Below are 16,599 nucleotides of genomic sequence, written 5' to 3' on the forward strand. Positions count from 1 at the left end.
AATTCCAGAAATAAGGGGAGAGTATCATAGATATAAGTAAACACTCTGAGGGTAAAAGTTGGCCTGAAGCTATACAAATGAGGAGGATATTCATCAGAGGCAAGATTACTACAGTTTAATTAGTTTAATTTGGCTTACATGTACAATGAAAAGAGAGTTGTCAGTAGGAAATTACAAAGGAAACCGAGTTAAACCAGGAAGAGCCTGTGAAGTAAAGTGTTCTTGAAATAATTGAAAAAAATTGAAACAAGCTCTCAATGTTTTGGAAGTTTTGCCAAATGAGTAGGGTCAGACTAACTGTGGGGAAATCAGATAAACTGGTACTTAAGTTAACAAAACAATGACTTCTTCAGAACTTCCAAGGAGGGAACTAGAAGATGAGGAAGAGTCAGGGATGACTGCAGAGACAGGATTTGGTCAGCAAGTAGATAGTGACCATTTATGAAAACTTAAGGATGCAGATAAAGAGGTGGAGCTCATGATAAGCATTTTGCCACAATAAAAAGAATATGACTATGAAGGAAGAAGCAACAGGTTTAGGGAAAGGGAAGTTGAAAGGAAGATAGGGTAAGTTGTAAGTTTGGAGTACAAGGTATTCAGGAACCAGTTTCTCATGATACGTCTAGGCTGGGGCTAGGGAGATGACTCAGTGGTTAAAATGCTTGCTTCAAAAGCAAGAAGACCAGAGTTCAGGTCCCCAGTATCCATGTAAATAACAAATACTGTAGTGGCTCACTTATAATAAAAGAAAGAAGAGGAGGAGGAAAAGAGAAAAAGGTAGTCTAGGCCATGAATACAAATGTGACAGTCATCACACATAAAAACACAACAGTGGTCTATATCTGTGGTGGTTTTGAGTTCAACAATCAGAATGCCATATCCTCGGATATGAGAATTCTTCAGGGCGGGCCACAAAGCAGTTTAAAGCTAGTTTTTGCTGAGTTCATACCTCCTACAAATGACAGCACCACTGTAAAACAATGTGATCACAAATGATGAACCACTTCCCAAGGAATCGCCTTCGAAAGCTGAATTAGTCCATTGAGAAGGACAAAAGGACATCATTAACCCTGTACAGCCACAGAGATATAGAGAACATCACAGTCAATTTCCACAGGATGCCATGAGGAGCTCTGGTAGAGTAAGAAAAGGGTGGCCACTCTCAGAACTTCCAGAAGGCTGGCCTCAAGAGTAAGCCTCAAAGGAGCAGCCAGAGAAGTTGAAAAAGATAGTGGGAAACCAAAGCCATTAAAGACAGTGCTCAGATTTCTGCTTTTACACTTATTGGGTTAGTAGTTAATCATAAGCAAAGCAACACATTGAAGTGAAACAAGTTTGAAATGTGTGTTAAGAAACCAAAGTTGGAGACATGAAGGCTATATGATTTTAGAATATTCTAGGAAAGCTTATCCTGATAAAAGATGGCACATAATGGCCAAGGCAGGCAAGGCTCAGGGGAGCTTTGGCCTTAAAACTTCTGAACGACTTAGCATTTTTGTACAGAGACCCTTCACTTTTCTGCCTCTTTTTCTGTGTATCAACCGTTATCTTGCTCTGACCAGATATTTTCCATTTCAAAAGCACCTCTTTTGTGCAATAAATGAAAGCATGGTGGGTTTTCTTGATCAGCAATGTGCAGTTGTTTAAAATCTTAGAAGGGTTAAACTGTCAAGATAACTTCAATTCTTCCAAAGCAAACAAGTATGTTATCATTTTAGCAAGTATGTACTAAAATAACAAGTAGTAAGTACTGTCACTGTGAGAAATAACCTGCATTCTATATAAAGTACCTAGTTTTCATAATATATTTTAACTATTATTTTTGTGATATCTATGTGTATGTATATGTATATAATATATATAGTATATTATATATATGTATATATATATATAATCTATGAAAGAAGATATCAGGATTAACTAATAAAAAGTTTGACTTCCCTCCCCAAATAGCTGTGTTAAATACTGTATATTAAGTTTTCTAAAAATTATAAATGCCATATAAATATGAAATTTTAGTCTCTTAATGATCATTTATTGGTTTTATGGAAATAAATTTCTTACAAATATTTATACAAGGATTAATAAGCTATTGTCATGTCACAAATGCATTCCAGTGGAATATAAACCTAGAGTAGGTTAAGAAATAAACTGAGGCCATGAAACAGTTCCAGAGAAGCAGAGGATAGCAGTACTTCTGCTGGGACTGAGCAGCCACAGCGTCAGCCCAAGAGGTGGTTCTGACATAGAGAATGCTAATGGTAAATAAAACTATATTAAGATGCTAATGTTATAATCTAAAATGAAAATCTGTTTGGAAAAGTGGGGGCTAGTTCTTAAGCCTCGATAAAAATCGGCAAATATGTTTTAAGGAATAAAGAAACCACCTCAGGGAGTAATGAGATCTAAAAATGTTAATAAGGCATTAACTTTTAAAATACAGAAATAATCAACCTTCCATCACAATTAAGTTCTTATCACAAAGCTAATCTGTTTGGCATTTCTGGTGGATGTAGAGTAGAGAGGGCATAGTGTAACAAAACAATTTGTTAGACATCTATCTCCAATATCCATGTATTTGTCATGAGATAGTCCCTCCTGAACCACCCACTGCCCGAGATGTCTGCATGTGGCCTTCACACTAGTGGTTTGAACTAGATTTCCTGCCTATATCGGTGCATCAGACTTTTGAAAAGAGAGGAAAGGTGAACTTGAATCATCTGTGTACCTGCTTCAGTCAGTCAGAATGAGAGGAATCTGGCTGACAAATGGAAGATCAAGCATGGACCCAAAGGATAAAATCAAAATCCATCAAAAGCCCACAGGCAGCCCAGTAATAAAGGTTTTTTTCTTTTTTTTTTTTTTTTAAATCTTAATGAGGTTCTTTCTACTTGCCTGTCCAAATACTTTCCCACCTATGCAGATCCATTCCTGCCTGTCCAGCTATCTCCAATCCTGATCCCTACCTACCTGGTCAGCCGTCTGCTTCACGGGCCCCATTGCTACCCCATCACCCTCAAATTCTTCCTAGCTACCCTGATGCTTTTCCTGGCCCGCGGACCTGTGTCCTTCCATCTGTCCCCTCTACTCTTCCAAAGACATTTTTACCAGCCCCATTACTATCTTATCCTATCGGCTATCCCCCTCACCCTGCAACCCCAGTCACTTGTAGCTCTTCCAGCAGCTTCCCTAGTCTCCCGGCCTCTGTTCCTTCGGGGCCACCTGTCCCTCAGCCTCCCCCATCCCGAAGTTCTCCAGTCATTCCCGACCCTGACTCACAGAATAGATTATTTCACAGAACTTTGAGACCCAAACATTTGCTCGCGCCACAGCATGCTCCCCCAGCAACTCTGAAGCCAGCCCTCGTCCGCCGCTCCCTTCCAGCTCACCTGCTTGTCTCCCCGAGCCCCTTGGGATGTCTCCCTGTTCTGAAGCCTTCCAGTTTATGCAGTCACTCAGCCCAGCCAGCCCCACCCCGCTCTTGTGTCACTCCTTGGCCTGAGCACTCCGCTAGGTTTGATGCTTGCCATTCCGCTCAGAAACCTGTGCCACAAACCACAGCGGTGTCAGATGAGCCTCAGGCCTCCGTAGACCGTCTGCCTTCCTTGACTCCCTCCCACCCACCTCCACGTCACTCTCCACCCTCTACTGTGCCTTCATCGCCTTCTGCTTCCACGTCCTCTTCGCCCTTGGCAGTAGTTTCTTCCTCTTCATCTCTACTTTCTTCTCCTTCGCCGCCCTCTTCCTCTACCTCCCCTCCCTTGCCTACTCCATCGGTCCCTCTGTCGCCCTGTCCTTTGCATCCATCTCCCTCTCCGTGTTGGCCTCCGACTTACCTGGCTTTTCCCTCTCCGGTGTCTCCTGCTTCCTCCTCTTTTATCATTTCTTCTTCCTTTCCTCCCATGCTTCACTCTACCTCGATTTCTTCCTCCCCGTCTCCTTTTATTCCTATCCATCCCTTCAATCCTCCTCCCTGGGGGAAGAAAGTAGAGAAGAGGAGAGAAGAAAGTGGAGTAGAGAAGAAAGGAATAGAGAAGAAAAAGTTGAGAGACGACAACTTTAAAGGTAAATAAATTGAGTTTATTAGACATTTTTGTAGATTTACTTCTATTTTGTTTGGGAAGGGTCACTAAAGGGGAAGGATTATGTAAGAGTAGAAAAGTATAAAAACAAAAATAGAAACATGCCCTCAATGTTCAGGAATGTGTACTAAATGCCTTCTCACTAGCCATGATCCCCTGGTGATGATGACAAAGGAATAATTAGGAATGTTGTAATCACTGACCTTGATGTTTCTGGTCTGTCTAAATAAAAACATATATGGGTATTGGAGATAGTTATATGTCACATGTGGCAATAAGCCACCTTCCAAAATGTTTCTTTATCCTGATTTAATTGGAAATAATTTAACTGAGTTGGTAATAAATGCCCCTCAATCAGCTGTATCTTTCATCATCCACTTATCCTTGAAGGAATTGGATTTTTTTTTCACTGTATATATGTACTGAAATGTAACAATTTATCAGTTTCTAGACAGCACAAAAATCTAATAGAAAAGGTGTCCTGAGTTTACAGTGCAGCACTGTAAAAAAATAAAACAAAGCTATTGTCCTGATTGGACACACCAAAGGTAGACTACTGAAGCCACTTTTGTAGCATAAAAAAAATACTCTTATATGGGGCCTGAGAGATGGCTTAGGAGTTAAGAGCACTAGCTGCTCTTCCAAAGGACCCAGGTTCGATTCCCACCAACAATGTGGCACTTCACAGATATCTTTGACTCCAGTTCCAGGGAATCTGACACCCTAAAACCCCAATGTACATTTAAAAAATAAATCTTTAAAAAAATATATGCTTATATTTCTGATTATGTTCCTGAAACAAACTGAAAACAAAGGTTTGTATTCTTGATTGAGTAAGAGCTACACTCCCATAGCTAGTCATGCATGGAGGACATTCATACCTATCCCCAACAAAGCTAGTCCATATTTTCTTTCTGCTAGAATCTCGGCCAGTTCAGTTTGGGATATAGGAATAACCACCGGCTGTGACATCAACTAAAAACAAAAGTTAATAGGCATTCTCCATATAAAATGTGTGTAGAGAGTAAAAACAGACAACAGATGCACAGGATGCCTCCCCCGCCCGAGTGATAGAGTGGAGTACCGTATCCAGGAACGGGTGGGCATCCCTGTGTGAAGCTTCTTCATTGGCACCCTGCTCTCACAGTCGTTTTTACTGTTGTTCATCGCCCTAGAGTCCTGTTCTAGTATGTCTGTAGATTTCTCCAATATCCTTATATGTAATTATCTGGACACATGTGCACATACTATATATACAATTGTGTCATTTATATACTTACAGAAATAAGTTAATTTCAGTTAAATGTACTAAATCTTTTCATATCTGGTTCACAGAGCTATAGATTCTGCCTTGCCTTCAGCGTTGTCAAAAAATGACCACAAACATCAAAAATATCTCGTACGCAGAATTAACTGTGAAAAAGAAATGAAGGAAAACAACATAGCAAACGTAGCTACTAACAAAAATGTGTTCCAGCTTAAACTGGAGGAGACTCAGAAGCTCCTAGAGAATCAACATTTAAGCAGTTTGCAAGTATGACTTACGTTACTAGTGCTTTCGTTTGTAGTAATAATTCTGTCCTACTTCCCAGGGCTCTTCATGCCACTAAAAGGAGCTCATAGAAATACTGCGGATGAGTCAGCTCAACTCATCACAGATGCTAAAACTGGGTTTTGTCCCTGACATCTTCCCATTTTTCTTTCTGCTCTTCCTCGTTATCCATCTATTAAAAAAATTAGGCTGTATGAATGTTATTTTCTGACAAATATAAAAACTGAAAGTATAGTGTAATATAACTATTATTATGAGAAATTATATTTTAAAAAGAAACAAACTTATGATGCATATAGATGCTTCTGAACCATCTCTCCAACCCCTAGAATCAATAGTTCTTAAACCTGAATCCACATGCTTCATTGAAATTGTTAAGTAAGTGTAAGACTACTGTGTGACTCTCGCATGGGAAATGAACCACGTCAGTATTTTGTTTGGACATAAGTTATAATTTATCCCAGGCTGGCCTCAAACTTGTATGTAACCAAGGCTATCCTTGAACCTCTGATCCTCCCTGGCATAGCATTTATTTTTATGAAACTCTCTGTCTCTTACATACAGCCAGAGTTGAAAATCCTATTTCAGATATATATATATATGTGTGTGTGTGTGTGTATATATATATATGATATAATTCCTACCAAGAGAAAGTTCACATTAGGGACACAGAACTTTACTTTCTATTTTTAAATTCTCTTTATTTATTTGTTTTTAGAATTTCATATGTGCATAAATGTGCTTTGATCTCACCCTTCTGTCTCCTCCCGTCCCAGCCACCCACCACTTTTCCATCCCAACTTGATGTGCTTTGTTTTTTAAACCGACTGAGTCCACTTAGTGCTGTCTGAATGGGCATGTATGTAGAATCGCCTGTTGGATTATGGGTAGCCTCCCTGGGACCATGCACAATCTCATCATGGAAGGGCTGGTGTAATTGATGGCTACTGTATCACATAACTTCCAAGAGTCTCTTAAGTCCAATGAAGGGTTCAGCAAGTATTTTTCAGAATTAATCTAGTAGTATGAGACCATAAAGAAACTCCATCCCCTATGTGGAATAGCATACTTCTAAGCTATCATAGTAGCCAGTATAATTAAGCACTTATTTTGGTGAAAGGAAAGGAAAAACTTTTTTATGCCTTTCTTACTTTTTACCATGAGGTCTGCTGCAGGGGTGTAGCTTGTACCTGTACTGTTTATACTCACATTATTTTCCCTGTCAAGGAGAATTGAACTCAGTAACAGTGAGTCTACAGCGTAAAACAGTGTTGTTTTTTTTTTTTTCCCCCTCCAGAAATTTTGTGATGAAGTTAATCAGATAACCAATTCTGAAACTCTCTCGAGTATAGACAGCCTCGAGGCCGGAGAGCGTGAAGAAATATACATAACACTTAGTATGACTCCTTCCACCTCAGCCCAGCAGAACTCTGTTCCCCTCCAGTCAGCAAGTCTGCAGTCAGCACATCTAAACTGCTGTGACGAAGGTAGACTGTCTTTCTCTAAAACCCAGCATATAAACAATTGGCTTACAAACTTAGATGCCCAAAATACTCAGCCTGTCACATCTTTTTCAGACATTTTAAGTAAATCTAGTGTTCTGCCCTCATGGGAATGTTTGAGTAATAAAGAACAAAATCCGCCTCCTCTGAGCAGAACTGTGGACAGAGCCACCAGAACGGCTAATGACTCGGTACTCTTTGTATGTAGTCCTTCCGTGGTTACTCTAGATAAAAGCAGAGAGAAGACGCCTGAAGGGAGTACTGTGAGGACCAGTGATGCCACGTGTGGAACAGCCCAGAGGGAGAGGCTGTTGGGCGCTGAGGAGCCCGTGTTTAAAGTCAGTGGGGCCTGGACTACTCCAGAGTCTCCAACCCAGGAAGCAGCTTCACTGCCCACCCAGGAGACACTGTCGGCGGCGCCAAGTCTAGACAGCGGGAGTGCTCCCAACCCTCCCTCGTCTGTACTTTCGTCGCCTCATCCGCAGCCGGGAGGGCCCCTATCAGAGAGCAACACACACATAAAAGAAGTTGAACCCGTGCAGTGTTCTGATAAGTTAGATGAACTGAAGGATGTGAAATGTGAAAAGATAAACGATTCTAACGGTAATAAAGACAGTGTCCAGGCCACCTGTGCCCCTCCAAATTCAAATTCAAAAGATAGAAAACATAAAGCAAGTGGACCGTCAGCCGCACTGTGTAGCGCAACGCCTGCCTGTGACTTGCCTGAGCAGCACATCCCGAAGCACACCGTCCATGAACAAAGTGGCGCGAGGCTGCTTAAGAGTATATTAAAGAAAGAATCCAGATACGATCATGATTACCTCAAGGCACTAGTTGTAAATCAGAGTTTTAGGTTTAGACATCAAAAGGCAGAAGCTATTCGAGATAGTATTGAATTAACAAAACAGAAAGGGAAAGGGACAGGAACCCCAAAGACTATTAAAAAGCTACGGTGGCTTGATGAAAGTGACATCATAGACAGCTGTGTAGATGATAGCCACCCAGTGAGGAACAGGGCAGGGGTGGCTGCACAGTGGTTACAGCACTGTCACACCAACAGTGTGCAAATGCCAACCTGCAACCTGACCAGCGTCCCTGACTGTACTGCACACTCTGCTGGTGGAAAGAAAGCCAAGGCTGACGGTGTCCCCGAACATGTCACTGACCCGGGAGGGTATGAAATGGACAGTGTGCCTTTGACCTCTTCTCCACCTTCAGGCTGTAGCTTCGCTAAACAAGCCTGGTTGGCCTGCAGAAGAGACGAGAGCAGAGCCCCTGTGTGTGCTGGTGACGCGAAGACTCAGAAGTCTAAGCCTCCAAGGGCAGCAAAGGGGACTAGGAGGACAGGGTCTGCAAAGGTCCAGACAGGCCTTGTACATGGGAACAGAAAAGCCACTGTCAACCAGCCATCGTCTTCAAGCAAAGCCAACGCACAGGCCCAAACTCAGGATAAACTAATTATACCTCATTCTCCGCCTAAACTACCAACAAATAGTAAAACTAGTAAAAATATGCAAATGTCTCCACGTCAGTTAGCTACACCTGAACAGTCTCCAAACGTCATGACACAGAACTGTGTAAGTTCATGTGTGCTCCCAACAGAGTACCGTTTGAACCAGCGGACTCAGGAAAGTCATCTCCCATTCTCAGACGCTTGTTCCAACCTACTCGCTTTGGCCCCAGCCCTATCATCTCCTTACCGTTCTGAGTGCCAAAGCTCAGCAAAGGCAAACTATTCCAGTGGCACTCGCACAGGCTCCCAGCAAGAAGGGACACTGTATTTCACCCAGAGAAGTCCTATTTGTGAAGAGAGCAGCCAGGTGTTGACTCATAGGAACACCGGAGAGGACCCGATTCTCCCATGGAGAAGGAGGAACAATGGGAGCCAAAGTGACAGGGCCACTGGTAAGGAAAACGCTTACACCTTCTTATGGCAAAAAAGTGTACAACCTTTCAGAGCCCTGTGGCATTTCCCACATTGTGCATGGCCGTGTATATACTAGCTAGTGAGTTCCAGTTTAGCCGTATGAGGGTATCTTAGCTCGCGATGCTCTAACTCACTCTAGCAACTGGAGTGCTTCAGAGAATTGCCCAACCTGTACTCAGTTAAAATTGGAAACTTCTGCTAGCTCTACAACAAATAGCATCTGGCCCTTATCCCATGTGGTTCTGTCACGTGAACACCATGGGGGGGGGGAGAACTGTTTATTTGAATAGATAAATATCACCACTTATTTATTTTTGTTTTGTTTTGTTTGACACAGAGTGTATTGTAGCTCTGACTGGCCTAGAACTCACGATGTAAACCAACTGGCCTCAAGCCCACAGAGGTCCTCCTGCATCTGTCCCCTGGGATTAAAGGCATGTGCCACCTGGTTTCAGCCCCTGAAGCCTGCATGATGGATGGAGAGAACTGGCTCCTTCTAAGGACCTCCAAACTCCATGTAGCATCGCCGGCATGGGTGTACACACGCACACACAAGATAATAAGGCACAATGCCTGCAGATTAAAGAAAGAAAAGGTTTTAAATACATACACAGCCCTCTGTCCTTTCCAGAACACTGCAGCTCTGCTACTGTTGGCTTTGTGTTTTCTATTTTCATGTAGGGAAAGAACAGACACCATTGTTTTGAACAGTTCTAAGGTTTACTTCCTTGTTGAATGCCATTGTCCTGTCACAGCTTGTGAAGTCATCACTTCCTTCCTCTAAGGGAACGCCAGTGGGAATTAGTGCCCTACTGAGAAAAAGCAAGGATCGTCCATAGAGGGAGGGGGCAGTACAGTGATAACAAGTAATGATACGCTTGGACTTTACAGATTCATACTTGGTGTCCTCTTTAATTAGGCCGTAAGCTTTCAAAGAGCAGGGGTTTTCTGTGTGTGCTACCTCACACTCCAGATCCCAACAGGGCCTGACACTTTGTCCGCACCCTGATTTTCCATTCTAGGGGGTTTTGTTTTGTGGCTGTTGTTTTGCTGTGTTGTTGTTTTTGTTTCGTTTTGTTTTGTTGAGACTTATTTGGTTTTTGAGACAAGGCTCTCACTCTGTGGCACTGACTGGCCTAGAGCTCAGTCAGTTGGCCATGCTACCCTTGAACTCACACAGAGTTGCCCACTTCTGCCTCCTGGGTGCCAGGATTTAAAGGTGTGTAAAGCCACACCTGACTTAATGTTTTAATTATTTTTATTTGTCACTTGGTCTTTGTATGTCGTCTACGCCACATGTGTAGGGGTGTCTATGGAGGCCTAAAGAGGGTGCCAGATCCCCATGAAACCTGAGAACAATTCAGGTGCTCTGTAATGGTAGCAAGGGCTCTTAACAAGTGAGCTGTCTCTCCAGCCCTGAGACGTTTCATGAATTGGATGGGTACAGACTACATTAGCAGATGGAAAATTAAATGCAAAATGTGTAACCTAAATCTCTTTACTACAAAAACCTAAGTTTTAATTGGAGTTAGAAGCTGGGGTGTTTAAAGAATGAAGAGGAACTAAGAGAAGAAAAATGTTGATAAAAATAAGTAAAGTGATTGAGGAAGTTTTAAAGCTAACAGAAACATACCTTGAAACATTTGTTATATGAGATCATACTCTAAAGCGCAGACAAATTCCTTACAGTGAAATAATTATGCTTACCTTCATCTGAAAATGAACAAAAATGTAGAGGGTTCAAATAAAGGTCAAAGTAACCCTCTGGGGCAAAGCAAACGTGGTGGGAAAGACACTGAGAACATGGTGTTGCCTGCTGCTGATAAACACAGCATGCTGTCCTCCCCAGATGGGGCAGGACCCGAAACTGAATACAGAGCTGAGTGCGACTAGGCAGCTGAAACAAAGCTGAATAATAATAGAAATGTTTTAGGATTGCCGAGGGACAGACCTAGAAATTTTACTAATGGTATCTTTTAAATAACATTAAAATAGAAGCCTATGAGAAAAATTGAATGTAAAGATTTTAAGGACCTGTAGGGGAGTCTAAAAGCCCCGTGAGGATGATGAGCGAAGGCCTGGATGGAGAAGAAGGTGTGTGCCTGTTGAGGCCATGACGTTCCAACAGGCTCTGTGAAAATTGTCAGGCATGGGCCAAGAACAGCTGAGACAGTCTCATTTCTAAAGCCAGGTGGTGGTGGCACACACCTTCAATCCCAGCACTCAAGAAGCAGAGGCAGGCAGATGTCTACTGAGCAAGTTCCAGGACAGCCAGGTGTACAGAGAAACCCTGTCTTGGAATTTTCATTTCTAGATAATCTATCTAAATCTACAACAGCACAGTGTGGCCTCTGCTGAATGATAATAGAACCCAGTCCCACTTAATTAATTGCTCGATTTTTAACAAAGGTGGCAATGCGTAGCAGGGAAAGGGGGTTCATTTTATAATTCGGTGGGATAACTGAATATAATCAGTAAAAGTAAACCATTCTTCACTCATACATACAAATCAATTCCATGTAAATTATAGATGTAAATATGAAAAATAAAAAGTAGTCAGATTTCTTTTGTTGTTGTTGTTGTTTCGAGACAGGGTTTCTCTGTGGCTTTGGAGGCTACTCTTGTAGACTAGGCTGGTCTTGAACTCAGGGAGATTCACCCGCCTCTGCCTCCCGAGTGCTGGGATTAAAGGTGTGTGCCACCACCACCCAGCTGAATAGTCATATTTCTTATGCTGTATGTAAAATATAACCTATTAAGAAGAATAATACTTATACAATAAAATTGGAGTTTTTTCATACAAAAAAATTAAGTTAAAATATGATACACCACTTACTAGGGAAAGGTATTTGTAATGTTTTTTACTTATCAAGACTCGTAGGCAGAATGTATAAAAGACTACAATAAATATAAAAATATGGATCAATTACACCAAGCTAGAGAAGCAGTCCCTAGTAAAGATGTGTAAAGAGGTCTGTTGCAAAGCACTGATTTAAATTAATATGGGGCTTGGCTAGGCAAATCTAACATTCATAGGACAGGTTGTAAAGAACAGACTAAAAAGCTGTAATAAAGGGCTAATACCCGTATCCACGGTGATTGGATCAAATCTCACCTTGATTGTCTCCATCAAAAAAAATAGCAATATTTGATAGTGATTTTTAAATAAGTTTATTTAAATTAAAAACAATCTTATTTTACATGCCAATCCCAGTTCCCTCTCCCAGCCTCCCACACACCAAACCAACTCTTCCCACCTCCCATCCACTCCCCATGGAGGGTGAGGACTCCCATGGGGGGATCATCAAAGTCTGTCATATCATTTGAGGCAGGACCTAGGCCCTCCCCTGTGTTTGATAGTAATTTTTTAATTGAACAACTGCAGACTACAGGTAACACATCAAAAAAATCACCAGTGTGCTAGAAGATAGCACATTCAATAAGGATTGTAGCGCCCACCCTATGGTCTGTTCACGAATCAGGCAAAGGCCTAGAGATTGAAATAGACAGGACAGCGGGTCATTCATTCAATGGCAATGTCGAAATGCCATATGCCAAGTGCCGTTTATTGAGGGGATGGAACGGGCTTAAATACTGATTTACAGCACAATGGAAAATTACAGGATTTTTAGGCTTAGCTCCTCCCCACGAGGTGTGTGTTATCGAAACAGGAAGAGTACCAATAACAGCTTTGGGGCAAGGAGTTCCAGCCAACAGCTTCAGGCTTGTTCAAGGCGCCTCAGGGGTCCATACAGAGCCCTACAGGTCCCCCTTTCTTTTAATATAAACTATCACCTGTCTTAGGTGGCAGAGGAAGTCAGCATATTTCCTTACCCGTCATTGGAGAGGTCACCCAGGCCCGGAACCCTCCAGTCTTAGGTTGGATATTTGCCCCCTTCTGCCTTACCCATCTTTGGTGAATAGTTTGTCTGTCAGCCACACATGGGCAGAGGAGTTCTCTTGAGCCAAAGACAGTAGAATCTGTCTTGTTAGAAAGTTGGCCTGGGCCTGTCGAATGCTGTGGCGAAGTAGCACCACGTGCAAGGGTTACGAACCCCAGTGAGAGAGAGCTTGCCCAATCTCTAAATAATCTGCCCGCAAGCTGAAGTCCTTGTAAAGGGTCTTCTGTACTGGCAGGTGGTACTCAGGTTTTATTGATGTTAATGATCTGCATGGTTAAAGCATGTGTATAATTTAAAAACTGATGCATTAACAGACACGTGTGAAAGAGAGAACAAAAAATCCAAGTGTTCATATAGGAGGCCAGTTTGTAGATTTAGTTTAAAAATGCCAATTTGTACTAAATAATTGAGTGTGTTTTGGGTGGCTAAGGCTTCATCCAAATCACCTGATAGTTGATCCACTGTGCGTGCAGTATTTACAGACTGGGAGAGGGCTATCCTAGAAACTGTTGCTTCAGTGTCGGAGGCGGCACTGGCAACTGTGATCCTGAAATCTCCTTTCCTCTCTGCTGCACAAGTTGGTCATCTGTAGAGGTCTCTGGCATAGGGACCACCTGGGGTATGGGGCCCACGACAGCTGTTACTTGATATGTCCAGCAGCTAACCAGTCGGCAGAGCTGCTGAGAATGATTGAAACAAATGTCCTCCAAAATTAGTAGCATTGGTTACAACAAAAAAGAAGGGAGCATGAACAAATGCCTGAGATGAAAGTGAAATTCTTATCCTTTGGATCAAAGTGTAAATTTATAGCCGCTCGACCCAAATTGTAATTAGTGGTCAGGAAAAAAGGGGCCATACAGGGCCACTCAGACCCACAGGCATCAGAATGGGTAGATCCTTGATGAAGGCCCATTGGATCATCTCACTGGCTGCGACAATCATGGTCCCTCCCCATAGAGTGAGCCAGATGCTCAGGCACCCAAACAGGGTTATCTGCCTCTTGTGGAAAGACACAAACTGACCCTCGGGCCCATACTAGAACTGGGTTGAGGCCGCACCATTGTCCAATAGTGACATCCTTCCACATGACTGAGCCATAGTCAGAGGGCCGAGGGCGCCAATGCCTGTTGGCCGCAGATCGAGCAGGTGCATCAATAGTTGAAAAAATTTTAAATATAAAGGATGAGAGAGGTGATTATGAGGCTCTGTAAGTCCCCCCTTTTTTGTTTTATAAAGATAGGCTTTAATTGTGGGATGTGCAAGCTCCACCGTGGCCTGACCTTGAGAATTATGCCCAACTTATATGAGATTAAAAAAAAAATTGCAAAAGGAGTTGAAACCCTGACTAGTATAAGCAAGGGCATACTAGATCAAACCCAATTTATATCTCCCAATAATTTTTGAAAATCATTAAGGGTGGTCAGTCTATCCAGCCTTAAAGTAATCTATTGAGCACAGATACCAGAATATAACAATTGATGAACCAGGTATTGATAGAGAAATTCTTGTTGCACCTTTTCTGGGGCTACTCTTAAGCCAGCTAGTTGAAGATGATGTTGCAATTCCCCAGAAGCCTCATTCACTTCCTTAGGATCTAGGCCGGCTAAAAGAATATCATCTGTATAATATATAATATACAGGGATTGAAGATTTTTCCCTAATGGGGGCAATGGCCAAAGATACATAAATTTGACAAACAGTGGGACTATTGGCCATTCCCTGAGGCAACACCACCCATTGATATCTCTTATAGGGTTCTTTAAAGTTAATAGATAAAAGGAATGCTAAATGTAAATCGCTCACTATCCTGAGGATGCAAGCCAATGCTAAAAAAGCAATCTCTTAGGTCTATAACTAATAAATGATAGCCTTGAGGAATACTTACAGGGGAAGGTAAGCCAGGTCGTGTGGCTCCCATAATTTGCATACAATCATTAACAGCCTGGAGATCTTGTAGGAATCTCCATGTTTGTGTATCTTCTTGACATTGCCCATATTCTGCCCATAGCAGGAACTGTGTTTCATTCATCCTTGCTTGTGTGCCACGCATAGAACTTAGAGGAAAACTAATGGAAGACTGCTGGCCAAGTGGAGGGAATACATAGAACTTTCTGCACTGCTTGACAGTAACTTGAAATTTTGAGTGGATACATATTACCTACTCAACTTTCATAATATTTTATATTGACATTTGTTAAGATTCTGTTACAAGAAGAAAGCAAGTTGTTGAAAGTAAGTGGAGAAGCCTGTTAGAGCAGAAAAGAAAAACCTCTGGATCTACAGGAACGAAGTACACCGAGCAAATGATTGTAAGTATAGTCTTAGCATACTTGAAAGACAGATGCTTTTGGTGTAAACTGTTCCTCAACATCAATGTGAATGTTGCCAAAACCATTCGTGATTCAATCTTGGAATCTTATGCTGGCAGCTTACTGTAATTATTTGCTGTATTCGGATGAGTTCATGCAATCAGTTACCAATGAAGGTATTTAACTACCTTTAAGCAATTATTCCTGGGGCTAGAGAAATATTAAAAGCACCGACTGCTCTTCCAAAGGACCCGGGTTCAATTCCCAGTGCCTACATGGTGTTTCACAACCATCTCTAACTCCAGTCTCGGGAGATGCAAAGTCTTCTGGCCCATAAGGGCACACAAGTGGCACACACACATAGAGTTAGGCAAAACATCCATATACATAATTTAGGGGTTTTTCTAAATAAGAAAAGGTATTGTTTAACTTACTACTTATAGATAATTCTGTAGAAAAGCCATTTGGAACAAAATTCCCTGAAGTTATTTAAAATGTAATAAATGGACAGGATGAAAGAGGGTGAGGAAAGAAGGGTAAGTCCTGGTACTATTGTATGTTACACGGTATTTTTTAAAAGACATTTTCCATCTAAGGACCTTTTTTATTTTAAAAAAAAATTATCTTTCATTTTACATACCAACCCCAGTTCCCTCTCCCTCCCCTCCTCCCCGCCCCCAGCCTTCTCCCCTTCCCACCCACCCCCCAACATCCCTCATAGGGGGTTAGGACTCCCTTGGGGAGTCAAAAAAACCTGGCATACCAAGTTGAGGTAGGACAAAGCCCCTTCCTCTGTGTAGCACAAATAATAAAAACCCAGAGACAGATAATGGGACTCCAGCTGAAGAGCAGAAGAGCGAAGTAGCCGGCCACTAAAAAGTTCTCACGTCTCCCAAGGCTAAAACCCAAGGTGAGGGGCAGGATCCTGTCCTCAGCATGACAGCAGACTGCAATGGTCTCCACCAAAATCAGACCGCCCTGAGACTGCGCTGAGCTCCTGCCTTACATTCCCCTCTAGTGCCGGTCATCCCAAATGCCGAGATTAGAGCCGTGAGCTCAGTTTCCCTTTCAGACTGATTCAGTCTCATATAGCCCTGGGTGGCCTTGAACTCACAGAGATCCATCTGCCTGTGTCTCCTGAGTCCTGGAATTAAAGGTGTGGCCACCACTACCTGTCCTCTATGGCTATTAGTGGCTTGGTGTGTGTGTGTGTAGCTAACTAGTGGTGTAGCTCTTCATTCTGATCTCCAGGCAAACTTTATTTGCTAGATTACAAGTAATACATCAGTGCGCTCCTGTATCAAGGCTGAGGAAGGTATCCCACC

General features: G+C 42.3%; 1 protein-coding gene across 1 annotated transcript in view; it reads left to right on the plus strand.

The window, feature by feature from the left end:
• Cep126 (centrosomal protein 126) overlaps nucleotides 1-16,599 on the plus strand; it is a 61,079-nt gene that overhangs the window by 31,772 nt on the left and 12,708 nt on the right. The window contains exons 5-7 of the mRNA XM_051199151.1: nucleotides 5,418-5,616; nucleotides 6,932-9,041; nucleotides 15,165-15,283. Of these exons, the coding sequence (XP_051055108.1) occupies nucleotides 5,418-5,616; nucleotides 6,932-9,041; nucleotides 15,165-15,283 (2,428 nt within the window). The remainder of the gene's footprint in view (nucleotides 1-5,417; nucleotides 5,617-6,931; nucleotides 9,042-15,164; nucleotides 15,284-16,599) is intronic.

This window comes from Phodopus roborovskii, unplaced genomic scaffold (assembly GCF_943737965.1).
Source record: "Phodopus roborovskii unplaced genomic scaffold, PHOROB, whole genome shotgun sequence".
Taxonomy (NCBI): domain Eukaryota; kingdom Metazoa; phylum Chordata; class Mammalia; order Rodentia; family Cricetidae; genus Phodopus; species Phodopus roborovskii.